This window comes from Camelus dromedarius, chromosome 25 (assembly GCF_036321535.1).
Source record: "Camelus dromedarius isolate mCamDro1 chromosome 25, mCamDro1.pat, whole genome shotgun sequence".
Lineage (NCBI taxonomy): Eukaryota > Metazoa > Chordata > Mammalia > Artiodactyla > Camelidae > Camelus > Camelus dromedarius.
The window spans coordinates 7,393,951-7,418,837 of NC_087460.1; the positions used below are offsets into that span (position 1 = coordinate 7,393,951).

The 24,887-nt window shown below is 37.3% G+C and overlaps 1 protein-coding gene and 1 non-coding gene across 4 annotated transcripts in view; one reads left to right on the top strand and one right to left on the bottom strand.

Annotated features, from left to right (window-relative positions):
- Positions 1 to 2,036: 2,036 nt before the first annotated feature.
- LRP6 (LDL receptor related protein 6) overlaps positions 2,037 to 24,887 on the bottom strand; it is a 126,188-nt gene continuing 103,337 nt past the window's right edge. For 2 of the 3 annotated variants that reach the window (XM_031444080.2, XM_010986227.3), the window contains 8 exons: positions 23,630 to 23,839; positions 20,800 to 20,925; positions 18,271 to 18,507; positions 17,480 to 17,590; positions 13,418 to 13,648; positions 11,991 to 12,127; positions 11,236 to 11,333; positions 2,037 to 7,377 (listed from right to left, as the gene is read on the bottom strand). In XM_031444080.2, coding sequence (XP_031299940.1) covers positions 7,083 to 7,377; positions 11,236 to 11,333; positions 11,991 to 12,127; positions 13,418 to 13,648; positions 17,480 to 17,590; positions 18,271 to 18,507; positions 20,800 to 20,925; positions 23,630 to 23,839 — 1,445 coding nt within the window. In that variant the 3' untranslated portion in view covers positions 2,037 to 7,082. The remainder of the gene's footprint in view (positions 7,378 to 11,235; positions 11,334 to 11,990; positions 12,128 to 13,417; positions 13,649 to 17,479; positions 17,591 to 18,270; positions 18,508 to 20,799; positions 20,926 to 23,629; positions 23,840 to 24,887) is intronic. The other variant, XM_031444081.2, reaches the window with a different exon arrangement.
- Positions 10,742 to 10,819, top strand: TRNAS-ACU (transfer RNA serine (anticodon ACU)). Its single transcript is given in 2 exon segments — positions 10,742 to 10,779; positions 10,784 to 10,819. It is a non-coding gene; the product is annotated as a tRNA-Ser (tRNA).

Consider the following 24,887-nt stretch of genomic DNA (forward strand, 5'->3'; position numbering starts at 1 on the left):
TAAAAGGGCTGTGGGCCAATGATGCCTTGTCAGTGGCAAGCACTCAGGGCTGTCCCCGAGACAAATGTGCTCAGGCAGTTGGCGAACAGATTCTGAGAGCTACCGCCAGCCAGGGGCCAACGTGCCAAGGGTGAGACATCCACTTTGTAGTCACCAACATTGTTACCAGATCCAACTTGGGTCCACGTGTCCACCATGCAGCAAAGCCCATCTACTGACACCAGGTTGTGGTGGAGGAATACACAGCATTAACTTGCAGGGTGCCAAGCAAGAACAAACAGCTCCTCCTCAAAAGACCCGAACTCCCGGATGGCTTTCAGGAAAGGTTTTTTTTTTAAGGCCACACTTAGGGTAAGAGCTGCAGGTGCATGACTTTCTTCTGATTGGTTGGTGGTGAGGTAACAGGGTGATGTTTAATCACCAATCTTCTGGTTCCAACCATCTGAGTTCTACGTACTTGTGGACAGCATGTCGTCACCATCCTCCACCTGGGTGGTAAGGGGTCTTAAGTTTTTGCAGAACTCAAAGATATGCATCAGATTGTTACATATATCCCTTGAGAAGGAACTTGGACTGTTTTATCACTGAACTATTGTTTAAGCTATCATTTCTTGCTTGACTGCTTTACATTTCTGCATTCCCTCACTTCCCTAATTAGTTAACTGCTTGTGCCTGCTCTTTGGAACTGAACAGAGGCCTAGGAGACTAAAGTCTTTTTTCTACAAGTAAGAAACAGGGAACACGGAGGGGCTTTTGTATCTGGGAAGGGTCCACAAGGTCCTGCTTTGATACTCCTCAATCCTGAGAACAGGAGAGAGACAAGAAAGGGAATGAAGTTTTAGACAGAGAAGTTAATCGTAAACTTGGCAGGGGAACTTGATTCTGTAATTACTGTGCAAAACACAGGAGTCTTCTGGGCCATGCAACTGGGTAATGGCAGTGGGGGAGCTTTTGGTAGGATGGTCAGAAGTCAAAAAGCTCCCTTTGATTATCAAAAGATAATCACTTCGTCAGCCACACAGCTTTTGCTGTACCATGTGCCTTGTGTTGCCCCTCTTTTGAGAGGCATAAATTCCTTCGGAATGCAGAGCAAGACCAGAGGAGCCAGGGGAAGGAGGCAGCAAATAAGGATCTACACAGAATAAGATGCTATGTGAGTCTTTGGCCTCCAGCAGACTCTTAACCTGTAATACTGTCCATTGCCTAGAATGTTTTATGTACAAGAAACTCTCTGAAACAGATAGAGGAACTGGCTGACTTAAGAGTCAAGGTTCAGAAAACTCTCTTAAGAGACTAATACCAACAAATAGAATAAATGAGTTCAGACATGTCTTGGCAGTTAACTAAAATGGAATGGAGATTTTTAGTCTAAATCTCAATTCAGTGTCCTTTTCCCACCACCCACTGCCAACTGTCTCTAATCAAAACGTTACACTGGAATTTTCATAACCAAATCGGGCATTTCTTGTCAAACATGATCATTAATCAGTTGATTATTTTGAGGGAAAAAATGGGATACTTAGCACAGCACCTGGTGCACAGTAAATGCAGACCAAATGTTAACAACAGTTATCTTTTATTTTTAGCCTCTTTATTGGAGAAGATTGGCTTTATATGGTGAGTAAATCTGAATTTACAAATGCAAATCTCAGGTAGAAAATTTTCTGACATGGGAGATGGATTGTGCAGACTGCATGAGCACCAGCTGTACATTCTTCTTGCTTAGCACCCTGCAAAGAAATGCTGTATTTTCCTTCACCACAACCCTGTGTCAGCAGAGTGGCTTTGCTGTGCAGCGGGTGAGCAGACCCAAGTTTGGTTTGATAACAACTATTTTTCTTATTCTGTTCCTAATCACAGGCATTATCAGCACTGCACTAAGCAACAGCCTTTCTCAACCCTCTCTTCCAAAGTTGTATTTTATCTGAAATGCAAACAATAAAGGTGGGTTTTGTTGTGTCTGAAACACACATATGTCGCATATGACAGCAAAGCACAATCAACTGTTTTAATTTCTTGCTGAAAAAAAATGACACTTATTTTCCACTGTTTTATTATAAAAATCAACATTTCATTTGTTACAACTCAACTTATTGTAATAATCAAAAGGGTGATTTATACAAGGTATTTTTATACAGTTTACAATTAAAGCACTTATTTTACAAAAAGGGGGAAGTGAATAGTGGACAAGGGCTGACCAAATGTTGGTCATTAAAATATAAATACATCCTTGCAAAGCACCATCGTACCAAAGTCCACGAACAAGAAACACCAGCTGACTTTAAGACAATGACGAAGATTAAAGCTTAAGAAAAAATTTAAAAACACAGAGGATAAAACATCTGAAAGCAGCACCAGATCCTTCACTTGCAAATAAGGCCAGTCCAGCTTAAGCTTCCTGATATCCTCTTCACTCTTTTTTTAAAATGTCCTTAACTAACCCCAGATACTTAATTTCATGTAATATTAATCAGACTTTCTTTGCTTTATTTTCCTTTTAATATTCATATTTAGGCATTGATATCTCTCTCTCTCTCTAGAGTCCTGCCCTGTTTGTAATTGATTAAAAAGAGAGAGAAATGGACAGTTAAGCAAAAGCACATTGTCTAATTCTTTGGTGTTAACTTTTGGGAAAACCCTAAGTAATGGTGGGAAATCTAAACATTAGTTTTTGTTAGGTCTATATTCCATTTCAGAGTACAAGATACCACTTAGTTTATAATTCTATCTGTAAAGTCATGATGATTTTTCAGCAATAAACTTAAAAATGATTTAAGAATGCCTTATGGGGGAAAAAAAACCCAGTAAAGTTTACCTGGACTGAAGAAGGATGAGGTCACTAATTTAATTCTAAATCAAGATTAACCTAAGAATCTACCTCCCTCACCACTCAAGTACAGGTTTAATTTAACAAGAGGTAGAATCCAGTCAAAGAGAAATATCCTGAGTACACAGATTCACAATTTTAAGATCTTTGAAAATTATAAATGTAAAATGTTATGCTTTAGGACCCAAAGTCCATTAAAACTTTGAGAATTTCAAAAGCTAAATTTTGAGCCTATTGTAAAGTGATGCAATCCCAGAAGTCAGAAACCAGTTCTGTTATTTCTCTTGGTTCGTTTTAGGCTTGGGGTAAGGAAAGGACTACCAAACAGAATTAAATCTCTTCAGTTTAAGAATTCTGAGAACATATTTTAAACAACACTCGACCATGAACTTCTTTAAGGCTCAGTCCGTGTCTACACTCCGTGTACAGCCTCATTTACGGATGCCCAAACATTTATCGGCCACCTGATGATCACATACTCATACCCACGCTCCAGACATACTATTCATGTCATTCCTCAGACTGAAGTACTGCATTTATTAAAAGCATCACGTATTTGGGGGGTGTGAAAAGCCCAAGATTTTTGTTTCCGAATCTTGTTAGGAAAGACTGCTTTTACGGCATGCAAATCGATGAGGTGGCAGGTTTTCCCCTGCAAGAGATAAAGCAATTTTAAAAACTACACTTTTAAGAATGTAGGCCCAGGACTTGACAGGGAAAAGCAGCAGCACGTCTGTCATGGAGTCGGGCTTGCCTAAGGCAAGCCTTTCTGGTACCAGAAATAGTCCCTATACTACGACTATTGCTATCAGATTACATAAATATACATAGTTCATTAACAGACTAGGTAAGTCACAGTGCTAAGTACTAACCCTGCTTGCAGCATTCCTCATTAATGAGCCTGACAGCAAAACAAATTTCCCCCAAAACTAACTGCTACCTAATACAGATGGTGGCCATTTTTATATGTTAATGTCAAATGAGTTGGCTTTATACAAATTATTGGCTTTGGAGTATTTTTAAATGATGAACAAATACAATCCTCAATCATCTTTTTACTGCTCAAAGCCCCCTTACCCCAATTATTGGCCTATATTAGATGAAAATATTGTCTTCATTTCTAAATACATATCATCCCTTTAGAATAGTTATTCTCAAATTTAAAGGGTGAGATATCTCTTGGTGGTGTATCACAAAGTATTTTTATATGAAAATTAAAATAAATGACTGGTTATTTTCTGCCAAACATATAACATCTCATGATATGCTAGTTAAAGAGCTGCAGTAAGTGTCAGAGGCATAATAAAACACCATGAAAGAAAAATTAACATTGAGAAAATTCTATGCCTTAGCTGTCTTTTTACTGTTAAATATGCCATTATCTGATATAAGCAGCAAAATCTCTTGAACCTCTATTCAGAAAACCAGGTCCCTGCAGGAGCCAGGTTCAAAGTTATAAAAGTTCAGAATTATAAAAGACCACTTCAATGCAGAACAGCTTACTATAGTGCACAGAAAGTATGCTATGCTGAAGTTCAATTCTCAGATAATCTCAATCGCTTTAGTAAGTGAGCGAGCATACTTCAAGACATAACAATCGAAACAAATACTTTTGTATTTAAGGAATATAATGAAATTTTATTCATCGCCCCTCATAATAATGAATCTAGCAATACTCCAAATTCAGAACAATTTTCCTTCTTCCCCTGATTTGTGCTCTCATGTTAATTTTTTATCCTCAATTTTTCCAATTAAGGATCATGTGTTTAACAATCAAGATAGTGTACTTTTAAGCTTAACTGTCCATATAACCTGAGGGCCAATAAGTCTTTCCTGAATTTTGACAATTCTCTCATTGAAAGGTATTCCCTTAAATGTAAGAATCCATCTAAAATACATAGAAAGAGAACTCTGAGATTAAGCTGAACTGCCTTCAAATAATTTCAAACAAATTGGCACACAAATTAGTATTTTGCAAGAAGAGGCCATTGCCATCGCAGCACACGCACTTGAACTGAGACACAACAAGGCAGCATTCTTCTTAGTTCATTATAGTGCAAGTTTCCACATGGGAAGCCCACCAGATAAAGATGCACATTAAAAAATGTAAACATATAGAATTCTCAAATTCTAATCGATACCCAGTTATTGCTAACCTTTCCATCTTCATCTGAGCATCAAGTGCCCCTGTGTGTCACAGAATGCAACTTCCAAGTCTGTTTTGTTAGATGCTGGGCACTTTGTTCCATCAACAGGAAGAGTTAATGCTCGTCTGACTGAAATGCAAGACACTGATGGATTATCATTTATTTATACACAAAATCAAGTGCACCTGATTCACGTAAGGTATTCCCAATAATCTAAGCATTATTTTGAAACCGTATTTTTTCTCTTTAGAAAGATTACTTCGGTATTTTTTAATTGCTGAGAAAGTTAATTTCACCGCTACCAAAATTCTCAACCCTTTCTTCACTGTTTTCTCTCGGGCCCTGAAGTCCAAAGAGGCCTCAGTAAAACAGAAAAAAAAAAAAAAAAAAAAAAAAAAAAAATCCCTCAGCAACTCACTGATCAACACCTGTTAAAGTAAAAATACATCAGTTTAAAAACATTCAATTATTAGCAGAGAAATGCTGGAAACGTGTAAAAAGCAGGAAGCCACCTTTTGGTGAGGTGGCAGAGCAGCGCTAGAATCACCCCACAGGTCAGCCCTGATAGCGGAAGACACAGCCGCCTTGGCACTGCCTACGTAAGAGCTTTCCATTCTTCCCTCCACCCACGTTCTGACAGCTGAGCAGTTAACAGTTTGCCTTCTCATGTAATCCATATTGTTAGATCTGTTAAATCATCTTAATCCATGATGGAATAAGAGAGAACACACATAAAAATATATAAAGTGATTATAAGAATAATTTCTGGATAATTTGAAAACAATCTAACATTCACATTAGGTAACAAAGATATTATTAAACTCACGTCACACATTAGAAGAGGTATGTATGTAGACATCATTCTGAGAAAAATGGGCCTAGAGAACATGAAAATGTCACCAACAGTTAATAAAGGGAAAACCTAATGATAACAAAAAATTCTCTTTTTAAATAGATTGTCCCTCACTGGAACATATTTAAATGTCTTACTAGGAAAAATATATATAAAAATGATTTCATATTGTGATATTATATGTTTAAAGTACCGCAAGGATATATGATTAATTTACAACAAAAACATAATGGTTAAAGTTGTTATTCTTAAACATTGTCTATATGTGTTGTAAAAAAGACATTTTAATGAGCATTAAAACAATCTTGGAAGAGGAGCAATAAAATGCCTAACTTCTGATCACTATGCAAACACAGCAGTCTGAATGAGGAGCTAAGCTGACGGGGGATGGAGCTAGTAGAAATATTAAAATGAACCTTAATTTAGAAAATTCCATTTAATCAATCCCCGATAAAAAACGGAATAAATTACGATACCTTGGCAAAATAGCCTACAAAGCGGCTGGGGAGGAAGCAAGGTGAAAACGCCTAGAGAAACATTACTGTCTGACAGAGGGGTGGGCTTTAAGGTAGGGACAGAAGACCTGCACAACAATCGGCCCCACAGCATCTTACCTGACGGCTGGTCCCTCCTACAGCAGCAGCACCCCAAACGGATTTTTATAAATATTTATTTTCCTTGCTAAAATTGTTGGATTCCTAGAGAAAACAAAGCCCTTTTTCCAAAGTTAGTTATTAATTCTCTCTCTTTTTTGTCTTTCATTCCTTAAACTTGTTACCCTTCAACTGTTGGTTAACATGAAGGCCATTTGGCTACTTCCAAGTGTCTATGGTTTGCTGCTCTGAGATGGACTTTAATTTCTTCTTTTCTTTCTTTTTTTTTTTGGTATCAATAAAGCCCAGATATTCCTGGTCAGTGATGCCTTTGTTAGTCCTGTTTCCTTTGTACTCAGTTACTTCACTGGGTTTAAGGCATGCTCTGTGTATTTAGTTTGCAAAAATAAAACTTTTAGTACAAATTTATTTTTTATACAAATTTTTATGGCACAAGCAGCAGATCTGCTGTTTTAAGAAAATATATAAATATCTTTTCCTTCTGTACAAATATCTCCAGTACTCCCGACCCCATTTATAGTTTCTAACTGTACACAGTCTGCCTCATCCTTCTCTAGTAGCTCCCTCCCCCCCTCCAGATCTCAACCGAATTTGTATTTACACTTTTGTGTGGGAGGCAGTCAGAGGAGGAGGGCCCCTCCTCAGGAGGAGTCTGTACAGGGAGAGGGTGGTGGTGGGTAAAGGTGATGCGAGTAGCTCCTCTCTGTGTACGGAGAAGGCGGGCAGCTTTCATAGTTCTCTTCTGCGGACAGGTACTGGCTTCGGGGCGTGGGAGGTGGGGGCACAGGCTCTGAGTCATAGTTCAAGTCACTAGTGTAGCCCTTGGCTGTCGCCACTGAGGTCATTCTCCGGCTGGGAGCATAGTCACTGTCACAAACATCTGTGCTGCAGGGGGTGGTGGGGGGTGCAAAGTGCCGGTAACTGTATGGCCTGTAGCTGGTACAGGGGGAGAGAAAATCAAGAGAAGCAGAGTTATTTACAGAAGTGGTTTGCTCTATCAGAAAACAGAGCTACTGAATACAAACTTCACTGTAAAGGCAACAAGCTACTACAATTTAAATTTACCCCAACCAACACTCAACGTTCAATGGCAGGTTAGAGGAGAAAGATAGCATCTATTTTATATTTATAAATGAAATGTGCTTAGAGGCAATTAAAAATGGATAGAATGGGAATGCAAGTGAAACTGTAGCCTCTGGATGTGCGCTTATACCTTTAAGTTACACTGTATCATAGAATAAAAAAGAACTATTCAAGGTTGTACTTAACGGTCATCTTTGGAAAATCTCTCAGTTGTACATTATGCATTCAGTCTCTACAGTGGACCTCACCAATTTCTGCCTTTCCATGACCTGCGACAAGAACGGGTCTGTCCCTATGTTACACTACTCAAACATGTCAGCATTCCCGCAATGTTCCTTAAACACTTTATAATTTACCTGATGAATAATTTAATTAAGACTCCATTCGCTCTTGAGAACTCAAATACTGTATAAGCCAGGCTGAATTCTGATGGGCAGCCTAGATCCACCCCATTGGGTTACTACCAGCAAAGGACAACTGCTGTGGTTTGGGGGAAGGAGTTTTGATTCCCTGCATGACAAGTATGTTGTCATAAGAGTAGCTTTAACTGAACATCAAAATGGTAAATCCTAGATATCCACATAGGACCAGTGAATTTTGTAATATGTATTTCAGAGACTTAATTTACTTCTTATACTTTTTAATCTACCTTTTCAAGTAATCCATAGCTTTTAAGTCAAGTTTGTAGCATGGCTAACTAAAGAAAAAGGCACTGAAAATAGAGAAATGTACTACTGAAAATAAGAGCTGACCCAAAGTGCTGGCTTTTCTATCATTTCTACTTCTATCTATAACTCTTTATATCGTTTATATTCTAAGTAGGGTAGCACTGATCATATTTCATATTTATCCCAATCAAGATTTATTTAGATGCTTTCTCATCAAACAAAATGACTGCAAGAGAGGGGCAAGAGCAAATGTAAAACTGAAGTTATAATTCATAAAACAGCTAGTGATACAGAGCGCCAGATAATACATGAGGACACAAGCCATTTGAGGCAGGTTCTAGGTGAGAGCAAAAAAGCAAGAGTTACATGACCTGCCAAGCAGGTTCTCAAGCATTTTTACTACCAAGGCTGACATGATGTCATAGTATTTTTTAGGTCTTATCTTTCTGTCCTATCAGGTGGTGAGCTTTGATGAAATTTCTTGGCTCAACATTTGAAAGGCTCAACACTCCATTTTCATGGGGGGGGAAAAAACACAGGAGAGAAAGAAAGGAAACAGAATTAACAAAATTCTTTAAAGTTCCACAAACTTGAGACAAAAATCTAAATAAGAATTGTTTTGGATACAATAGTGTTTTATTCAATTTAAAGAAATTAATTTTTTAAAATAAAAATTTAGGTCTTTCCCTTTGGTTTTCAGGTTTCTGCCTTTCTATTTTGCCTTTTTAGAACAAACTTGTGGCAAGAAAAGCAACATTTACAATAAAACTTAAAAACAATCAGTTCGGGGAGAGGCTATAGCTCAAGTGGTAGAGCACATGCTTAATTAGCAAGCATGAGGTCCTGGGTTCAATCCCCAGTACCTCCATTAAAAAAAAAATCAATCAACCTAGTTACCCTCCCCCCACAAAAAGAAAAAAAGCTAAACAACAACAAAAAACAATCAGTTCAGAGTCAAACTTATCTCAAATAGTCTTATCCATAAACTGAAATGAGAATTCTGAATTAGATACTATAACAGTTTCCACTTGATTTCTACACATCCATAAGGTTACATCAGGGCAATGTGACTAGAATTCTAGGAAACACCTTATCGAGAAGGTAACAGGCATGTGAGAGATGTCAATAAACACTGGACGTTAGTGTGTTTGGAGAGAGAATATAAGTTTTTGACTTTCTGCTGGCCTTTCAAGTCAGACAAAAGAGTAAGGACGACACATTAGCACTTAACCTATGCTCTACAGACTAATGAATCAGCATGAGGGCAAAATTTCCCTTTTTGGCTTACAAATACATTTCAGTTATTTTAGTGGGTCATGATATATTCTATGCAACTACATGAGAAATCTTTTATTCTGGATCAGGATAACATATGTAAGCAAGAGCTGAACTTACGCTTCTCTCAATTTTTCTCCAATTCTGTGTCCTCGACACCCCTGCTGTTTCAGAGCTCTCATAACTCTCTGGACCACAGTCTTATCCCAACATTCCACTGCAGACTGTCAATCAAATCTAGCCTAAGCAATAACCTATTTTTGAAATCAGTCACTTTGGGGGTAACTATTCCTTAGAATACTGCTAAAGCCTGGGAACTCTGCCTTAATACTCTAATAAAAGACAGCATTTGTGACTCTCTTTAAAAAATGTATAATGCCCTGAAGACCTAAATAGACATTTTTGCCAAGAGGAAATGCAGATGGCCAACAGGTACATGAAAAGATGCTCAACATCACTGGTCATCAGTGAAATGGAAATTAAAACCGCAGTGAGATACCACCTCACACCTGTCAGAATGACTATCATCAAAAAGAATACAGGCGGGGAGAGTACAGCTCAGTGGCAGAGTGCCTGTTTAGCATGTACGAGGTCCTGGGTTCAATCCCCAGTACCTCCACTAAATAAATAAATAAACCAAATTACTTCCCCCCTAAAACAAACAAACAAAAAGAACACAACAAATGTTGGCAGGATGTAGAAAAAAGGGGACCCTTGTACACTGTTAGTGGGGATGCAGACTGATGCAGCCACTGTGGAAAACATATGGATGTTCCTCAAAAAAACAAAAAAAAAACACAGAACTACCATATGACTCAGCAATTCCACTCTTGCGTGTACATCCTAAAAAACCCACAACACTAATTTGAAAAGATACACGCACCCCAGTGTTCATAGCAGCACTATGTACAATTGCCAAAACAGGGAAGTAACCTAAATGTCCATAAACAGATGACTGGATAAAGATGTGGTATATGTATACAATGGAATACTACTCAGCCATAAAAAGAACAAAATTTTGCATTTGCAACAACATGGCTGTACCTGGAGGGTATTAAGCAAAGGGAATTAAGTCAGACAGAAAGACAAATACTGTTTGCTATCACTTATATGTGAAATCTTAAAAATACAACAAACTAGTGAGTATAACAAAAAAGATCAGACACAGAGAACAAACTAGTGGTTACCAGTGGGGAGAGGGAAAGAGGGAGGGGTAATATGGGGGCAGGGGATTAAGAGGTACAGACTACTATGTATAAAATAAATAAGCAGGGGGAAGGGTATAGCTCAGTGGTAGAGCACATGCTTACTTAGCAAGCATGAGGTCCTGGGTTCAATCCCCAGTACCTCCACTAAAAAAAACAAAACAAAATTAAAAAACAAACCTAATTACCTCCTCCTAAAATAAAAACTTTTTAAATTAAAAAAATAAAATATAAATAAGCTACAAAGATAAATTGTACAGCAGAGGGAACATAACCAATATTTTTTAATAACTACAAATGTAGTGTAACTTCTAAAAATTGTGAATCACTATACTGTACACCTGAAACACATAATATTGTACATCAACTATACTTCAATTAAAAAAAAAAAGCAGGATGTCCTGAAAGGAAAGGATGTGTGGTAGGGGCTATACCAGCATACTTCACCATGCCTCTTCTCTCTTGGTGACCATCACCTACTCATCCAGGGCTACAGCGAACTGACAACTAGAATACTCCCTTCTGATAAACACTGACTTATCTTAGAGGAGGGCGTGTATTACCTGTAGGACCTATGAGTGGAAGGGCTGTTTGAAGAATAACCAAATTCCATAGTGTAATGTGATCGCTCTGTTGCTGGGGATGGCGGAGGGTTCAAAATCTAAATGGAAAAATAACCACATTACTGAAATAAGAATAGCCTATCTCAGAGGCTATTAGACTTTCTTTCAACTCTTCCTTCATCTCTGTTCATATTCCTTTCCATTACACTAGTAGCACAATCCTTCTTTTTCAAAGAATTGACCTAAAATAGTACCTTAAGACTGTGGCTCTTCACTTCTCAAGACACAATTTCATTACAGCTAAAGACCACAAGGCGATGAGAAGGAGATCCATAACCTACAATCAGTAGTTTAAGTGTAGCACAACTGGGTTCTCATTTTTTAAAAATTATAAATGTTTAGAGAAAAATTACCAACTTAGGAGAAATACCAGCTGTGCTTCCCCTTCCCAGAGGTCACTGAATGGAGACCCTTAGCCTCTCAGGAGGTACTATTCAACAGTTCTGCTTTTCCTTGGAATAGGAAATCAATGTCCAGTGCTTTCAAATATGCTGGTGGCTACAGAGTAAACTTAAAGAAAGATTTCAAAGTGCTCACGTGGTGGTGGTATATCCTTTGAGCCTTATATGCCTAAATTCTATACTAAAAAACATTTTATACTGCTATCACTGAGTATCCACATTTAAATGAGTTAAAAATTTACGTCCCTATTTATCTTAGCATTCAAAGCGAACAAAGGAAAACAGACTGCTTACTGCAGGGAAGTAAGTGCCTTTGGTGCTTGAAGAACTACTTGATGACGCTCCTGTGACATGAGCTCGGTCATAAGGGGGTCCACTGCTTCCCCCCATGATACTGAGGGAGCTGATCATTGATTTACCTCGAGACATTCCTAAAATGAAGGAGGATAAATACTGAAGATGAGTAAGATCTATAAAAATGCATGAAATAATTTTATTCAATAATGGAATTACAAATACCAATAGTCAAACTGTTTGATTTGAAAACAATTTACACCCTCTTTTCCCAATAATAATTGAAAACACTTAACGGAGTAGGGAAATGAATGTTCTCTAGAAGTGAACACTTCCACTGAGAGCTGGCCTAGAGGAAGGCCAAGAATAGCTCCCAGCCCTTCCTCTTCCCCAGAATGGAAGAAAAGCTCTTCAAAATGAGAGATTTTCAACCTCTTAGAGATCTGAGAAAGAAGGAACTGTGCAGAGGGGACGCTGCAAAGCAGGACAAACTAAGTAACAGATCTCAAAAGAAAACTAAACTCATTTTTAGGGCATAAATACAACGCATGAAATATTATTTCTTTATCTACTGCATGCAAATGTTGTTGGAATCACAACCACAGTGCCAAAGAAAAAACTCTATTTTTCCCACGTGACGTCCCCAATTCCACTAACTTAAAGTAGGTATGGCAACAAGGAATCATTAACAGTTTGAAAATCGTATCTGTTTCCTTAGAGTTAACATCTAGAATGAGTTCTTATCCTCACAGGGCTTTTGCTTGGTGTCTCCTTCTCCATATTCATTACAAGAAAGGCTTCTTTTCACTAAGGGCACCAAAAAGTACTGAAGAGAAAGCTGTACTTCCCAAGAGCAATTTGGTCTACCCAAGTGCAGAACTTCTGGCTACTTGGCTATGCTGACAAACCCTACCCTCGCTGTGATCACTCAAGTCAGGAGAACACGTAAGATGACACGTGTACCCCTCCCTGCAACCACTCAGGTTATTTCTAAATTGCTGATGAAAAGGAATCTTCACCTATTTTTTGGCCTCCTTTAATTCCTGGGCTCAGTAGTACTGCGGTCTCCTGGTACTGAACTTAAAGAACTGTGGTTTATGACTCTTCACCAAATAACCAGCTGATTCACTTCCAGCAGAGCACATCCAGAAACGCAGTATATGCAGTAAATGGAGTGTATATATAAATGCTTACATGTACATGTATTTGCTATATATTCTTGGGCAATTTCTACCAAACCAAACCTAAGGTCTTTTGTGTAAAGAGAAGGTTCTAAAAGTAAAAGAGAACATTTGTCCTTACAACTGTTTAAACACAAAATAGTCTAGTTTGAAATACAGTCCAGGTAGTATCCTGTTTCTGTAACAAAACTTGGCAATCTTGCCAGGACCCAAGACTTGATTCTCAGTGGATCAGTCTCAGCTCACCTGGAAGAGATCCTGACAAAGAACTTGGGTGTGGCACATAACCAAGGGGCACAGAAGCTGGTCCATGAACTACATAGTCATTAGTCATGGTTTCCCCATCTCCCTTCATACGTGGACACAACATCCTCTGGCAGATAAAGTATATGGTTCCAGACACAAAAATGGTGACAATTACTCCAATAACTGAACCAACTGTATTGGTGGCCTGTGGTGCTGGCTCCTCAGTTGGATCTAAAATGGGAATGCAGTACAGTTATATGATGGAAAAACAACCGTGGGTTCAAAAAAGTAATTGAAAAGAGGTTTGCAAGCAGAAATGTGAGGCTAATGAAGACAACTTTTAAACATTTTTCTTTTTTATGAATACATATACACTATGCCCCCATGGATACTCAGATAAGCATCATCATTAGGAGTCAAAACGAATTACCCCTAAATGATGACAGCCTTCGTTCAAGGACACTGGAAAGCATAACTGCAAACTGATAACAGAGATGTTAAGTGAATTATAGATTCAAACACCATTAAGAAGTTTAAAAAATACATATATAGATAAAAATCTATCCTACTTCTTTCTGTACATCATAAAAGTCATTAAGGTTATTTTGGAATTTCAGAGAAAATTTTAGGGTCAGAAGGGACAAACCTGGAAAAGTCATCAAGTGTTTTACCTGGAATGGTAAAGAAGCCAAAAGCAGCCCTGAGCTTGGTTTCAGGTTTGAAAAGTGACATTTAGGCCTGGCATGAAAACAAACAGGAGGCTACAGATGAGCATTTGCTCTCAGGCCCAATATGCTGCTGCCTTCAGGGTGAGTCTAGTTGCTCGAGGGCAAGAAACATAAAGTCTCTGATATCTGAGGACCTGAGGACCTGGGGACCCATAAAGAAAAGCCGGAACGTGAGATGCCCGTGGCACCTGCCTTCCTGGGGTCCCCGAGCTATCCAAGGCTCTATTAGCAGAGGACGTCAGTATTACAGGTAGAGGGAAATAGCAAAAGGGCTCATCAAACGTAGAGCATTACTCTTCTACTTAGAAGGAAAATTCTTCCATTCTGAATAGTCAGATCACCTCACAATTACAGGTCCTATAAAAATCTTTCTTCCGGTTCACCTTTCCTTAAAATCTCCTATCCGCATAGCTAAACTCACTCTCTGATTAAATGAAAGAAATGAGAGCCATCACTAAGTTACCTAATATGTAGGGGCTGCCAGTTACATATTATCACCTGCGGACTTTGAGGCACAGACTCTCCATAGTTCTCGTGAGCAACCAGCCCATCTTTCTCGTTTGTTTTTTTTTTTTTCAGTGCTTTGGCATTCCTTTCTAACATCAACTTTCAAGAAAGACTAGCTGAAACTCACTATCTCCAATTCTTAGTTTCTGGGTCACATCTTAACTCACTGAAATCAGGCGTCTGTCCTCACCACCACACAGAAACTAGGCTGGCAAAGGTCAAAGCTCTCTTATTTGCCACAGTCAATAAACTCTTCATCTCGCTGACATCTCTAAACATTCAATACCACTGGCTCCTGTTTCCTTCTCACACATGTCTGATCCTTCCAGGATACCACTCTCCTGGCTTTACTCTGCTATCCGTTCCGTTTCCTCTTGTTGGCTTCATTCTCTTCTGGCTGCCCCCTTGGTGCAGGTGCTTCCCAGAGTTCTGCCTGCCCCCTGCTATTTCCCTCCTCTAGTTACTCTTCCTAGGAGATTTCATTTACTGCCTCAACTTCAATTATTAATAAATTGAAAAGCCCAAATCTCTCTCTTGAGCTACAGACCCATATAATTAACAACCTTCTGAATGGCTTCAGTGGGATACCCAACAGGCAACTTTAATGCAACATAATCCAAACTGAACTCATCATCACCATCATCTGTCAGTGTTTCCTATACTCCTGGGGTGAAGGAGGTCATAAATGAATGATGGCACCTGTGGCAAACTAAAGGAATTTAAATTAAATGAAAACACCAAAAATAAACTAATAAAAAACCTACATCAGCTAAATATGATATATCCACAGCCAAGATATAAAATGACCTTTGGTTCTTCGTCTCTGCTGTATATTCCAGTTTATGACTCCAGTCACTCAATGAGGTAACCTGCGAGTCAACCTAAACTTATCAACTCTAAGTGGTTACCAAACTCTTTTTATTCTGTTTCTGAAATAACTCAGAAATCTACCCATTCCCTCCTTTCCACCACTGCTCCCCCTGATTCAGACCTTCATCATCTTCTGCTGGAACTACAACAGCCTCTTAAAAGCATTTTAAAATTACAGGCTGCAAGTCATCAGATGGTGGAAACAATTTAGTGGGCTGAAACTAGCATATTGAAACAAAATTTCAGAATGTGTTCTACACAACATGGGTAAATACTTCTGTTTCTTTATGTGTGCACCCACATTTTTGTATTCCTCTTGATGTGGTCAAAAAAAAAAAAATGGAAAGCAACCAATCTAACAGATTTCCCTGCCTATAGTATCACCTCCAAGCCACCTGCTTTACGGCTTTCACAATTACATAGCCAGGCCAGTCGTTCACTTAAGTTTTTCAATGGCTCTCCATTATTCTGGAACACTGTCTAGTCTCTTTAGAGGAAAAGTAAAGTCCTTCATGATCTCACATGTAAATACGTTATCTCTTGCTGACACCCCTCAAGACAGTGGCCTATATTTTGGCAGTCCAATTTATATATAATTTCTCAAAGGTGCCTGTTTCACTGTGGTTTTGAGCAGGACAGGTTAGTCCCTCTGCCTGTAATGCAATCCCTCCACTTAATCTGATTCACTGGTCAACAACCACTCTATCTTATGGACCAGTTTTCTAAGGAGTTTTCCTTGATGAACTTTCATTCCCAAAGGCCTGACCGCTGTCTTCTTTATTCAGATCTCTATCAGCAATTTAATATCACTTATCACACTGCTTTATCAATAGTACCTCCTAAGAGCCATGATGTATGTTTTATATACATTAAATCATTTAATTTTTCCACAATCACCAAGCTGAAAATTATCTTCATTTTAAAGATGAAGAAACAGGTCTAACAAGAGCAAATAATTTGCTGGTAAGAGGTGGAGGTAAAATTCAAATCTACCTCTGCCTGGCTTTAAAACCCCTACTCTTACTACAACCTCAACCACAGAGGACTTTGAGATACGTGGTACAGGTACCACGTATCCTCAGCATAGAGCAGGCATTCAGCACATGTTTGCTGAATAAGTGAATAGACTCTAAAAGTCTTAGTGATTATCCCATTTGAATTTTGTAAAAAATAGCAGCTTAACGTCTTTGTTAAGATTAAAGAGTTTCAAAATGCGTTCTGTCTAAATTTCACAAAACCAGTTTCGACAGGGTAGACCTGGCTAATGCTAAATTCCACTCAGAAAGACGTTTGTCGATTTGGGACATATCTTACGTTAGGACATTAGTCAATAGTTATGAACCTTGAAGAATCTACAGGCTGTTCAGCCTACGGTCTCCAGGCCTGGGGGCGTATGGTAGATCAAGTACCCTCAGGCTGCATTTTAAAGAAGCTCTTGAAATCACTGAGAGACTAGCAGGAACTTGTCAAGGGAAACATAAGAGACATTAAACACAGACTGATGTTCAGACCACTGGTTGATTTCCACATATCCAAACTGTTTGAGAATTTCCTAACTTTAGTTTTGGCAAAACAGTATTTATTCTTATCTGATGCTTTACTGTTTCTCTGAAGATTTCTGTGTGTAAGAAAACTATTGTCTTTAAGAAATTATTAAATGTAAAAAATCCCTGGTACAAAAAAACTAGATCAACATTAATAACATTTCTTAATAAGGAAATACTGGTTTTAAGTGAATCTTACACATAAAGAAAAGCAAAAGTATTTTGGAGTAGAGACTTCTGCGGGGGAGGTAATTAGGTTTATTTATTATGTTTAATGGAGGTACTGGGGGTTGAACCAGGACCTTGTGCATGCTAGGCAGGCGCTCTACCACTGAGCTATACCCTCCCCTCATGGAAAACTACTTTAAAAATTCTCCCTTAAGAGTAATAAACAAGGTCTTAGCCATACTTACAACAATCCAGTTCATCTGATTTGTCACTGCAATCCAAATTATGATCACATTTCTTGTGTTTTCCAATGCACTGACCATTGGCACAGCGGAACTGATCAATTAAACAAAGCACTGAGAAAAAAAACACACACACATAGTTTTCTTATTTTTGTTATCATATAAAGTCAAACTCTGGCAAAAGTCAGAAAGTGCTTTCTGGGTACAAATGAAAAACAAATTAGACTTTTAGAGAAAACTTTAAAAATATTCTCTGGGGATTTCAACTGGTAGAGAGGAAAGAGAAGAAAAAGGAATCCAGCAGGAAATTTCCTATTTTGTTCTTTATATTGAATTTTATCCTTCACTATCAATTCTGTTAAGAAATCAAGAATTCTACATGCATTTCTGGACACTAAAAAATTCCAGAGAATTTGTTGGTTTCTTTTGTTTTGTTTTTTTTTACTGTGTTAAAGGTTAATGAAGGAAAGAAGAAAATATGAGATTATTTTACACTGTAATAAATAAATCCACTAATTCAGAGTTCACTGGAAACAGGAACTATTTTTACACACTGACAGTCTAATCTTTTGGCCTCATTTTTCAATTTGCAAAGCTTATTACTGTCTATAAATCTTACACAATGTTAAATAAGTTAAAACAACTTGGAACATGCTACTATGTTTAGAAATAATAAAGTCAAACGTATTTGAAAAACCTCAAATCTACCACTGACTGAGCCAAAGCAATACTCTGAATTGCACACAACTGAACGGAAAAAGGACTCTGTAACCAGGCCTAGGAATTTCAGATACCTTCACAGTTCTTCTCATCGGACTTGTCTTGGCAGTTCGCATCTCCGTTGCATCGGAGTGCACCATCAACACACTGCCCACTGGTACACTGGAACTGGGACTCTGAGCACACAGGACAATTGAGCTCATCACTGTGGTCTTCACATTCAGTAAACCCATCGCATCTCCAAGCCACAGGGATACAGTCAATTTCTCCCGTGAAACAAGTAAACTGCTGAGGAGAACACGTTGGGGGTTCTTCAAGTGAACAAGGGGGAGGGGAGTGACAAGAACACAGTAACATAGTCACACAGAGGTACAAACACACCTGAGTAAAGCTCACTGAATAATTAACATCCACAAAACACTTAATAGATAAAACTTATCTCACCCAGAAAAGAAATATAATTTTTATACTACTTCATTTAGATTTCACTAACTTGCAAAACTATAAGGCAGAGGTTTTCTCATACAGTTAAAGTAGGATTTTTACATTTGCAAGCCATTATCATCTCACACATAACCTAGGAATAAATCACTATAAATCATTAACATCCAAATATTTTCAAGTTAGCTTAGAATTCATAACTTTTCTAGCCTTTGGGGTTCCCAAAGAATGGTCCATGAACCCCTTTCAAATGAAAACACGTCTTGAAGGACAAGGAGAGGAATTCTGATTTTGTATTTCATTTACCTCCACTGTAAAATCAATGTTAAATTACATACAAAAAACTTGTACATAAACATTCACTGCAGTTTTACTCTTAATAACAAACAATTGAAAACAAAATGTCCCTCAACATAAGAGTAATAAATTGTGGCTTATTTATACAATGAAACACACTATGCAGCAATAAAACGAGAAAGAAAAAAAAACTACCGATATGGTCCACCACACAGGTGAGTCTCAAAAATGTTGTATAAGCACAGAATCCAGACACAGAAAGAATACATACATCATGATTCCTTACATAAAGTTCAAGGCAAAGCTAAACCATGGGGTGGAAATCAGAATAGTGGTTATTTCTGGAAGAGAACTGGCTGCTTGGTAGGACACGGGGAACTTTTCTTAATGACAACAGTATGTCTTGATTTGGGTGCTGGTAAGACCATTGCATACATTTGTTAAAACACGCTGCCTATTCATGTAATACACATGTTAAAAACAATCACTAAATATGAATAAAAACTCACTGTTAAAGAACATTTTGTAAATGAAAGGCGGTATCCTTGATTCAGTTTTATCTATGTTATCATCACACGAAGGCAAATTTTTCTGGGATTTGCCTTACTAGAATGATAATCTAGCGCTCTGACATAGAAACACTTGTTTTTTTCAACTATGGTAAAATATACATAGCAAAGCTTACCATTTTAAAATGTACAGTTCAGTGGCATTAAACATATTCACATTGTTGTACAATGCTTGCTCTTTTGGGGGACAGATACTTCAAGCAAAAGAATTAACTTTTACTTGTGTTTTCCAAAGCACTGACCATTGGCAGTCAATGTTCCCTTATCTGATCTCCCCAACTAAACTGTATGCTGTCAAAAATCTTCAAATCTCCTGCAGTCCAAGCAGAGTGCCTCAAAGCTGCTACTCAATACATGTTATTTATTTTAAAAAATCCTAAAGGAAACTTAGAAGAATATGCTTATAATACCATCTTAATAATTTTTATATTTTGAGTGTAAGCCCTTTTAATTTCTGTTCACAGACTTTTTTTACATAGTTCTCATCATAGTAGAAAACATTACTTTAATAATTTTTTGCCACTTGAGCCAAATTTTGGCTACATTTTTACATCAGTTTATGATCATAATGTTTAATAACTATATAAACTCATTATTTTACTTAATTTTCCTATCATTAGAAAGTCTTAAGCTTCTGCCACTGTAGAGAACAGTCTTTCTCCTTCAGTTGAATTAACTTAGAATTATCCCCAAGAGGAAGATTTCTGAATTAAGGGAATAAATATTACAATGATGTTTGATGCTGCCATACTGCTTTAACAAAGGAATGTACCGATCTGTTATGCTCCCACGAGTAACTGAACTAATTTCACTACAACATTATTACTACTCAGTGGTATCTTTAAAACGAAAAATTTTTTTGGCTAGATAAATAAGAAAAACAACAGGGAATTGCTGATAGAGTCGAACAAAAGAGTATTCTTTTCACTGGATACGTTCCCAGCAATGATGCGTAAACTGACAGAATCTAGAATTCAATGGAGATATATGGGAGGTAGAATTAATTCACCTTGTTACACTTTGGGGTGGAAAAAGCTACTTTATTACTAGGAAATATAGTAGGAGTTTCCCCCAATAAGGGCACTTTTGCCTTAGTCCCAGTATTAGGTTATCACCTGTCATGAAAGATTCACTTAGAAAATCCAAAAGCCTAGTATAGTGCAGGTGAATGAAATACACGTGACCGATCAAGTTAGGAGAAAGCAATTTCACTGCCAAATCGTAGAATGCTAGACTAAGTTTTAGTACTCGTGAACTGGCATTTAGACTTGCACAAGAAAATGGTAACACATTTACCTCCACATAATAGCTCATCCTGAAGCAGAACCAAGTGCATGGGGCAGGAGCACCTTGTAGTGCCGTCTCCCTTTACAAGACAAATATGTGAACAGCCACCATTATCCTGAGCACAAGGGTGCTGTCCTGCAAGAAAGGAAAAGAAGAGAAAGAAAAAAGGAAGGGAAAAAAGAGAGAGAGAAAGAAAGAGGAAGGGAGGGAGGGAGGGAGGCAGGAAGGGAGGGGAGGGATAAGGAAAAACAGCCAGTCAAAATCAATTATTTGAGTTATCAGGAAAATCCAGTGTAAAATCACCTTGGACTTTACTTCCACACAATATAATTCCTCACCCCATCCCTACACAATCTACAAGAAAATGAGGAAAACAATTCAAAACCACAAAACACTTGTATCTAACCACATACTTATACATAAAATATTTTTAAGTATTTTAAGTAAAGTAATGAGTAATGGTACAGTTCATGTTAATTTTTGTGAATATGAAAAGCTGATTATATCAGAAAGAGAAAGAAAAATACCATGAGATCGCTCATATGTGGAATCTAAACAAAACAAAACAAAACAAAACAAAACATAAATACAAAACAGAAACAGACTCATAGACATAGAATACAAACTTGTGGTTGCCAAGGGGGCGGCGGGTGGGAAGGCACACACTGGGATTTCAGTATGTAGAACAGATAAACAAGATTATGCTGTATAGCACAGGGAAATATATACAAGGTCTTATGGTAGCTCACAGAGAAAAAAATGTGACAATGAATATACATATGTTCATGTATAACTGAAAAATTGTGCTCTACACTGGAATTTGACACAACAGTGTAAAACGATTATAGCTCAATAAAAAAAAGTTAAAAGAATTTTAAAAATTAAAAATAAATTAAAAAAAAGAAAAGCTGATTATTCAAACTAAAAAAACTGCTAGGGAGAATGCTGACACCTGAATATTATTCTATGTAAAATATAAAAACTATTCTTTTTTTTTAAAAAAATTATGTATTTATTTGGGAGGAGGTAATTAGATTTATTTATTTATTTTAATGGAGATACTGGAGATTTAATCCAGGACCTCGTGCTTGCTAAGCACACACTCTACCACTGAGCTATATCCTCCCCGCCTAAAAAGTCTCCTAAAAATTTTTAATTCAGAAATTCTACCTTTCTGAGAGGTAAGATAATTCTTCTCAAAAAGTACATTCTAATGAAGAATCCACTGAAAGTTAGAGTTCTTAGAAGAAAAAACTTAAATTCACATGACCTTAACCTCTCAGAGACATTCCAAATTATCTGCTTGGTCAACTGCAAAAAATAACGTGCAATGTTATAAGTGTTTAATTTCCCCACGTTTGGGTTAAATTAAATAAATACAGTGTCAGGCACACTTCAAAGTCCATCTCATAAGTTGCATTTAATGAAATCATTGCTTTGACTTTTCTACTTAGCTTGTGTCAAAAGCAGCTTAACAGCTGTCATCTCAGAATACCAACATCTGAAGTAGCCACCCATTTATTATCTACCTCTTTTCTCAATTACACATCAGTCCTGCTTCAGTGTGTTGATGAGATTTAGGAAGTCTGCTATCACGAATGAGCACAGATGCCCCAAAACAGACATTAGTCCTCATATCAGAAGAACAACCTACAGAATGTTTCTCAACCTTTTAATTCCATGACACTTTTGATAAACAACAAACTCATTTTCTTTAATGTTACTAGAAATTTGGTAAAAAAAAAAAAAAAAACCACTTTTCCTAAATATAAAACCATATTTAAATGCTGAATTATAAAAAAAAATTCCCCCTGAAATTCTGAAAATCTCCATTCAGATTTTTCTGCAGTGAAATATTTATATATTTAACTGAATAAATAGCCACTGTATCATTACTACCTTATTTCTACTAAATGTTCAGCACGGATTGCATGTCGTAACACAGAATGACAATTCTGACTTTCTAGAAAAATTTCAAACACCTCTAACTTAACTTCTAAGCTCACAAACAGTGACAACCACTGAACAAGCTACAGTGATCTCATTCCTCTATCCTCCTTTCATACTCCATTTTGTTTCGAAAGCATTGTGCCCAGAAGTTAAGGAATTTCAACAGTTCTCTTTTTAGTCTTCCATTTAACATCTGCATTCCTGATATAATCATGATAATCAGTGATTGCTATGAGGGTACATCTGATGACAGACACATACTAACAAGAGTGAATATATATATATATATAAAAATTATATTAACTAGGCCAAGATGACCAGTCACTTTCAAAAGTTTTTAATAAGATAAAAAAAAATAAGTCATTTATGGCCACTTTCCTCAGATGAGAATTAAAAAATTTATCCAGGAGGGGAAAAAACAAGCATGATCTTCTCTAAGTTTATACACTAATTTTTAGTTCATTTTGCTTTTGCGTAAGAATAAGTTTATTCCCATGATAACTATATTCATCACTATATAAATGTAATTTTTGTTTTTGTTGAAACCTTGGGGGTGTGTACATGGAACAAAAGAAATACATGCTTTATACCAATATTCTTAAAGGGTCTGAAGGAGAGAAAGAGAAGACATGACAAGCAGAGTCTATGCTGTACCTGAGGAAGTTTTCTTAAATGAGCAAGACCATTCCTTTCCCCCACTCCTCTTTTATGGAGAGAAGATATTTAATAAAAGGCTTTAAAAACATGAAAAGTTAAAAAAAAAAAAAGGCAAAACTAATAAAAGTACATGAAAATCTTAAAGGTAAAGAGGTAAGAAGACACAACATACATCCTAATTTTACCTGAATTTCTTACAACAAACATGAATCTCGCAATGAGCAGTACTTACTGTATTCCTGAAGATTCAGCTCCTTTACTGCATGAATGTCGCTAAGCTGAGCAATTCGAGCCTGGACTTTGGTTCTACCCTCTCGACCTGTCATGTCAATCTTTTCAATCATCTGCTGCTGCTTATCAATCCAATACAGCCAGTTTTCAAACACAGTCAGTCCCACAGGCTGCAAGATATTGGAGTCTTCTAATACTATCCGGTTGGCACCTTGGAAAGGAGAACATTGAACAGAAATGATTCATGTGGGTCAAGTCACATATTCAATAGCTATTTATTAAAAACCAGTTAAATTCCAAAACTACTGAGAAGGAAAATATGATAAGCTCTCTACCACAAAACTTAGAAATCATTCTGAGGAGAAAAGACACATACAAACCAGAAAATAGGTAACAGACTAGACATTCAAGTGCAATCAAGAGCAAGAGCCCAGGAATACTCAGTTCACAGAACTGTAGAAATGAACTTAGAGCAGTTTTCAAAATATTTTTTAAAGCACAGTCCATTTTTCAAATTTAATTTTATGAAAATCTCTAACATTTTTTTAAAACACATAAAAACAGTACTTTTCAGGATGAAGCAGTGGTAGTGGGCCAGGAGCTCTGTGTTCTTGGCCTTCCGTGCCCAAAGCATCTGTGAAGAACAACACCCTCATCTACCTGGCCACTCAGAGCACAGGACAAATGACTCATAGGTTACCTGGTTCAAGCTTTACTTCAAAATAAAACATTATTTCTACAAGTCCCAGACACAGAGCCATCCAGACTGTCGAGAGGCAACCTATTCTACTGCTGAACCATGAGAAAGTTCTTGCACACAGTGTGCTAAAATCTATGCCCTACTCCCCACCGTCTGTGAGTCTCCCTTATTCAGAAAGAGAAATAAATTCATTCCTTCTCTCTTCCTCCTAATAGTCATTCAACATCTATAAAACTTTTTCATGGTTCTTTAAGTGATGGGTTCAATCAAAGAAAGACATTAACTTAATACTTTGGAAGTATCAGGAGAAGTTCCAGGAAAGAGGTAAGCACGAAGCCAAGTTTTAATAAATGGAGAAATGTGGGGAGATACTGTGGATGAGAAGGTACTGCCTAAGTCAACATTCAGACCCCCATGGGGGGTTAAACTCAAGTTTACTTATGCTGCTTCTTAAAAATCTACTAAGGTGACAGTGAAAAAATGAAGGCATAAACCCATGAGGACAAACAGGACAGAGGAGTAGAAAAGTGATATAGAACTTACAAGTTGAAAACAGACA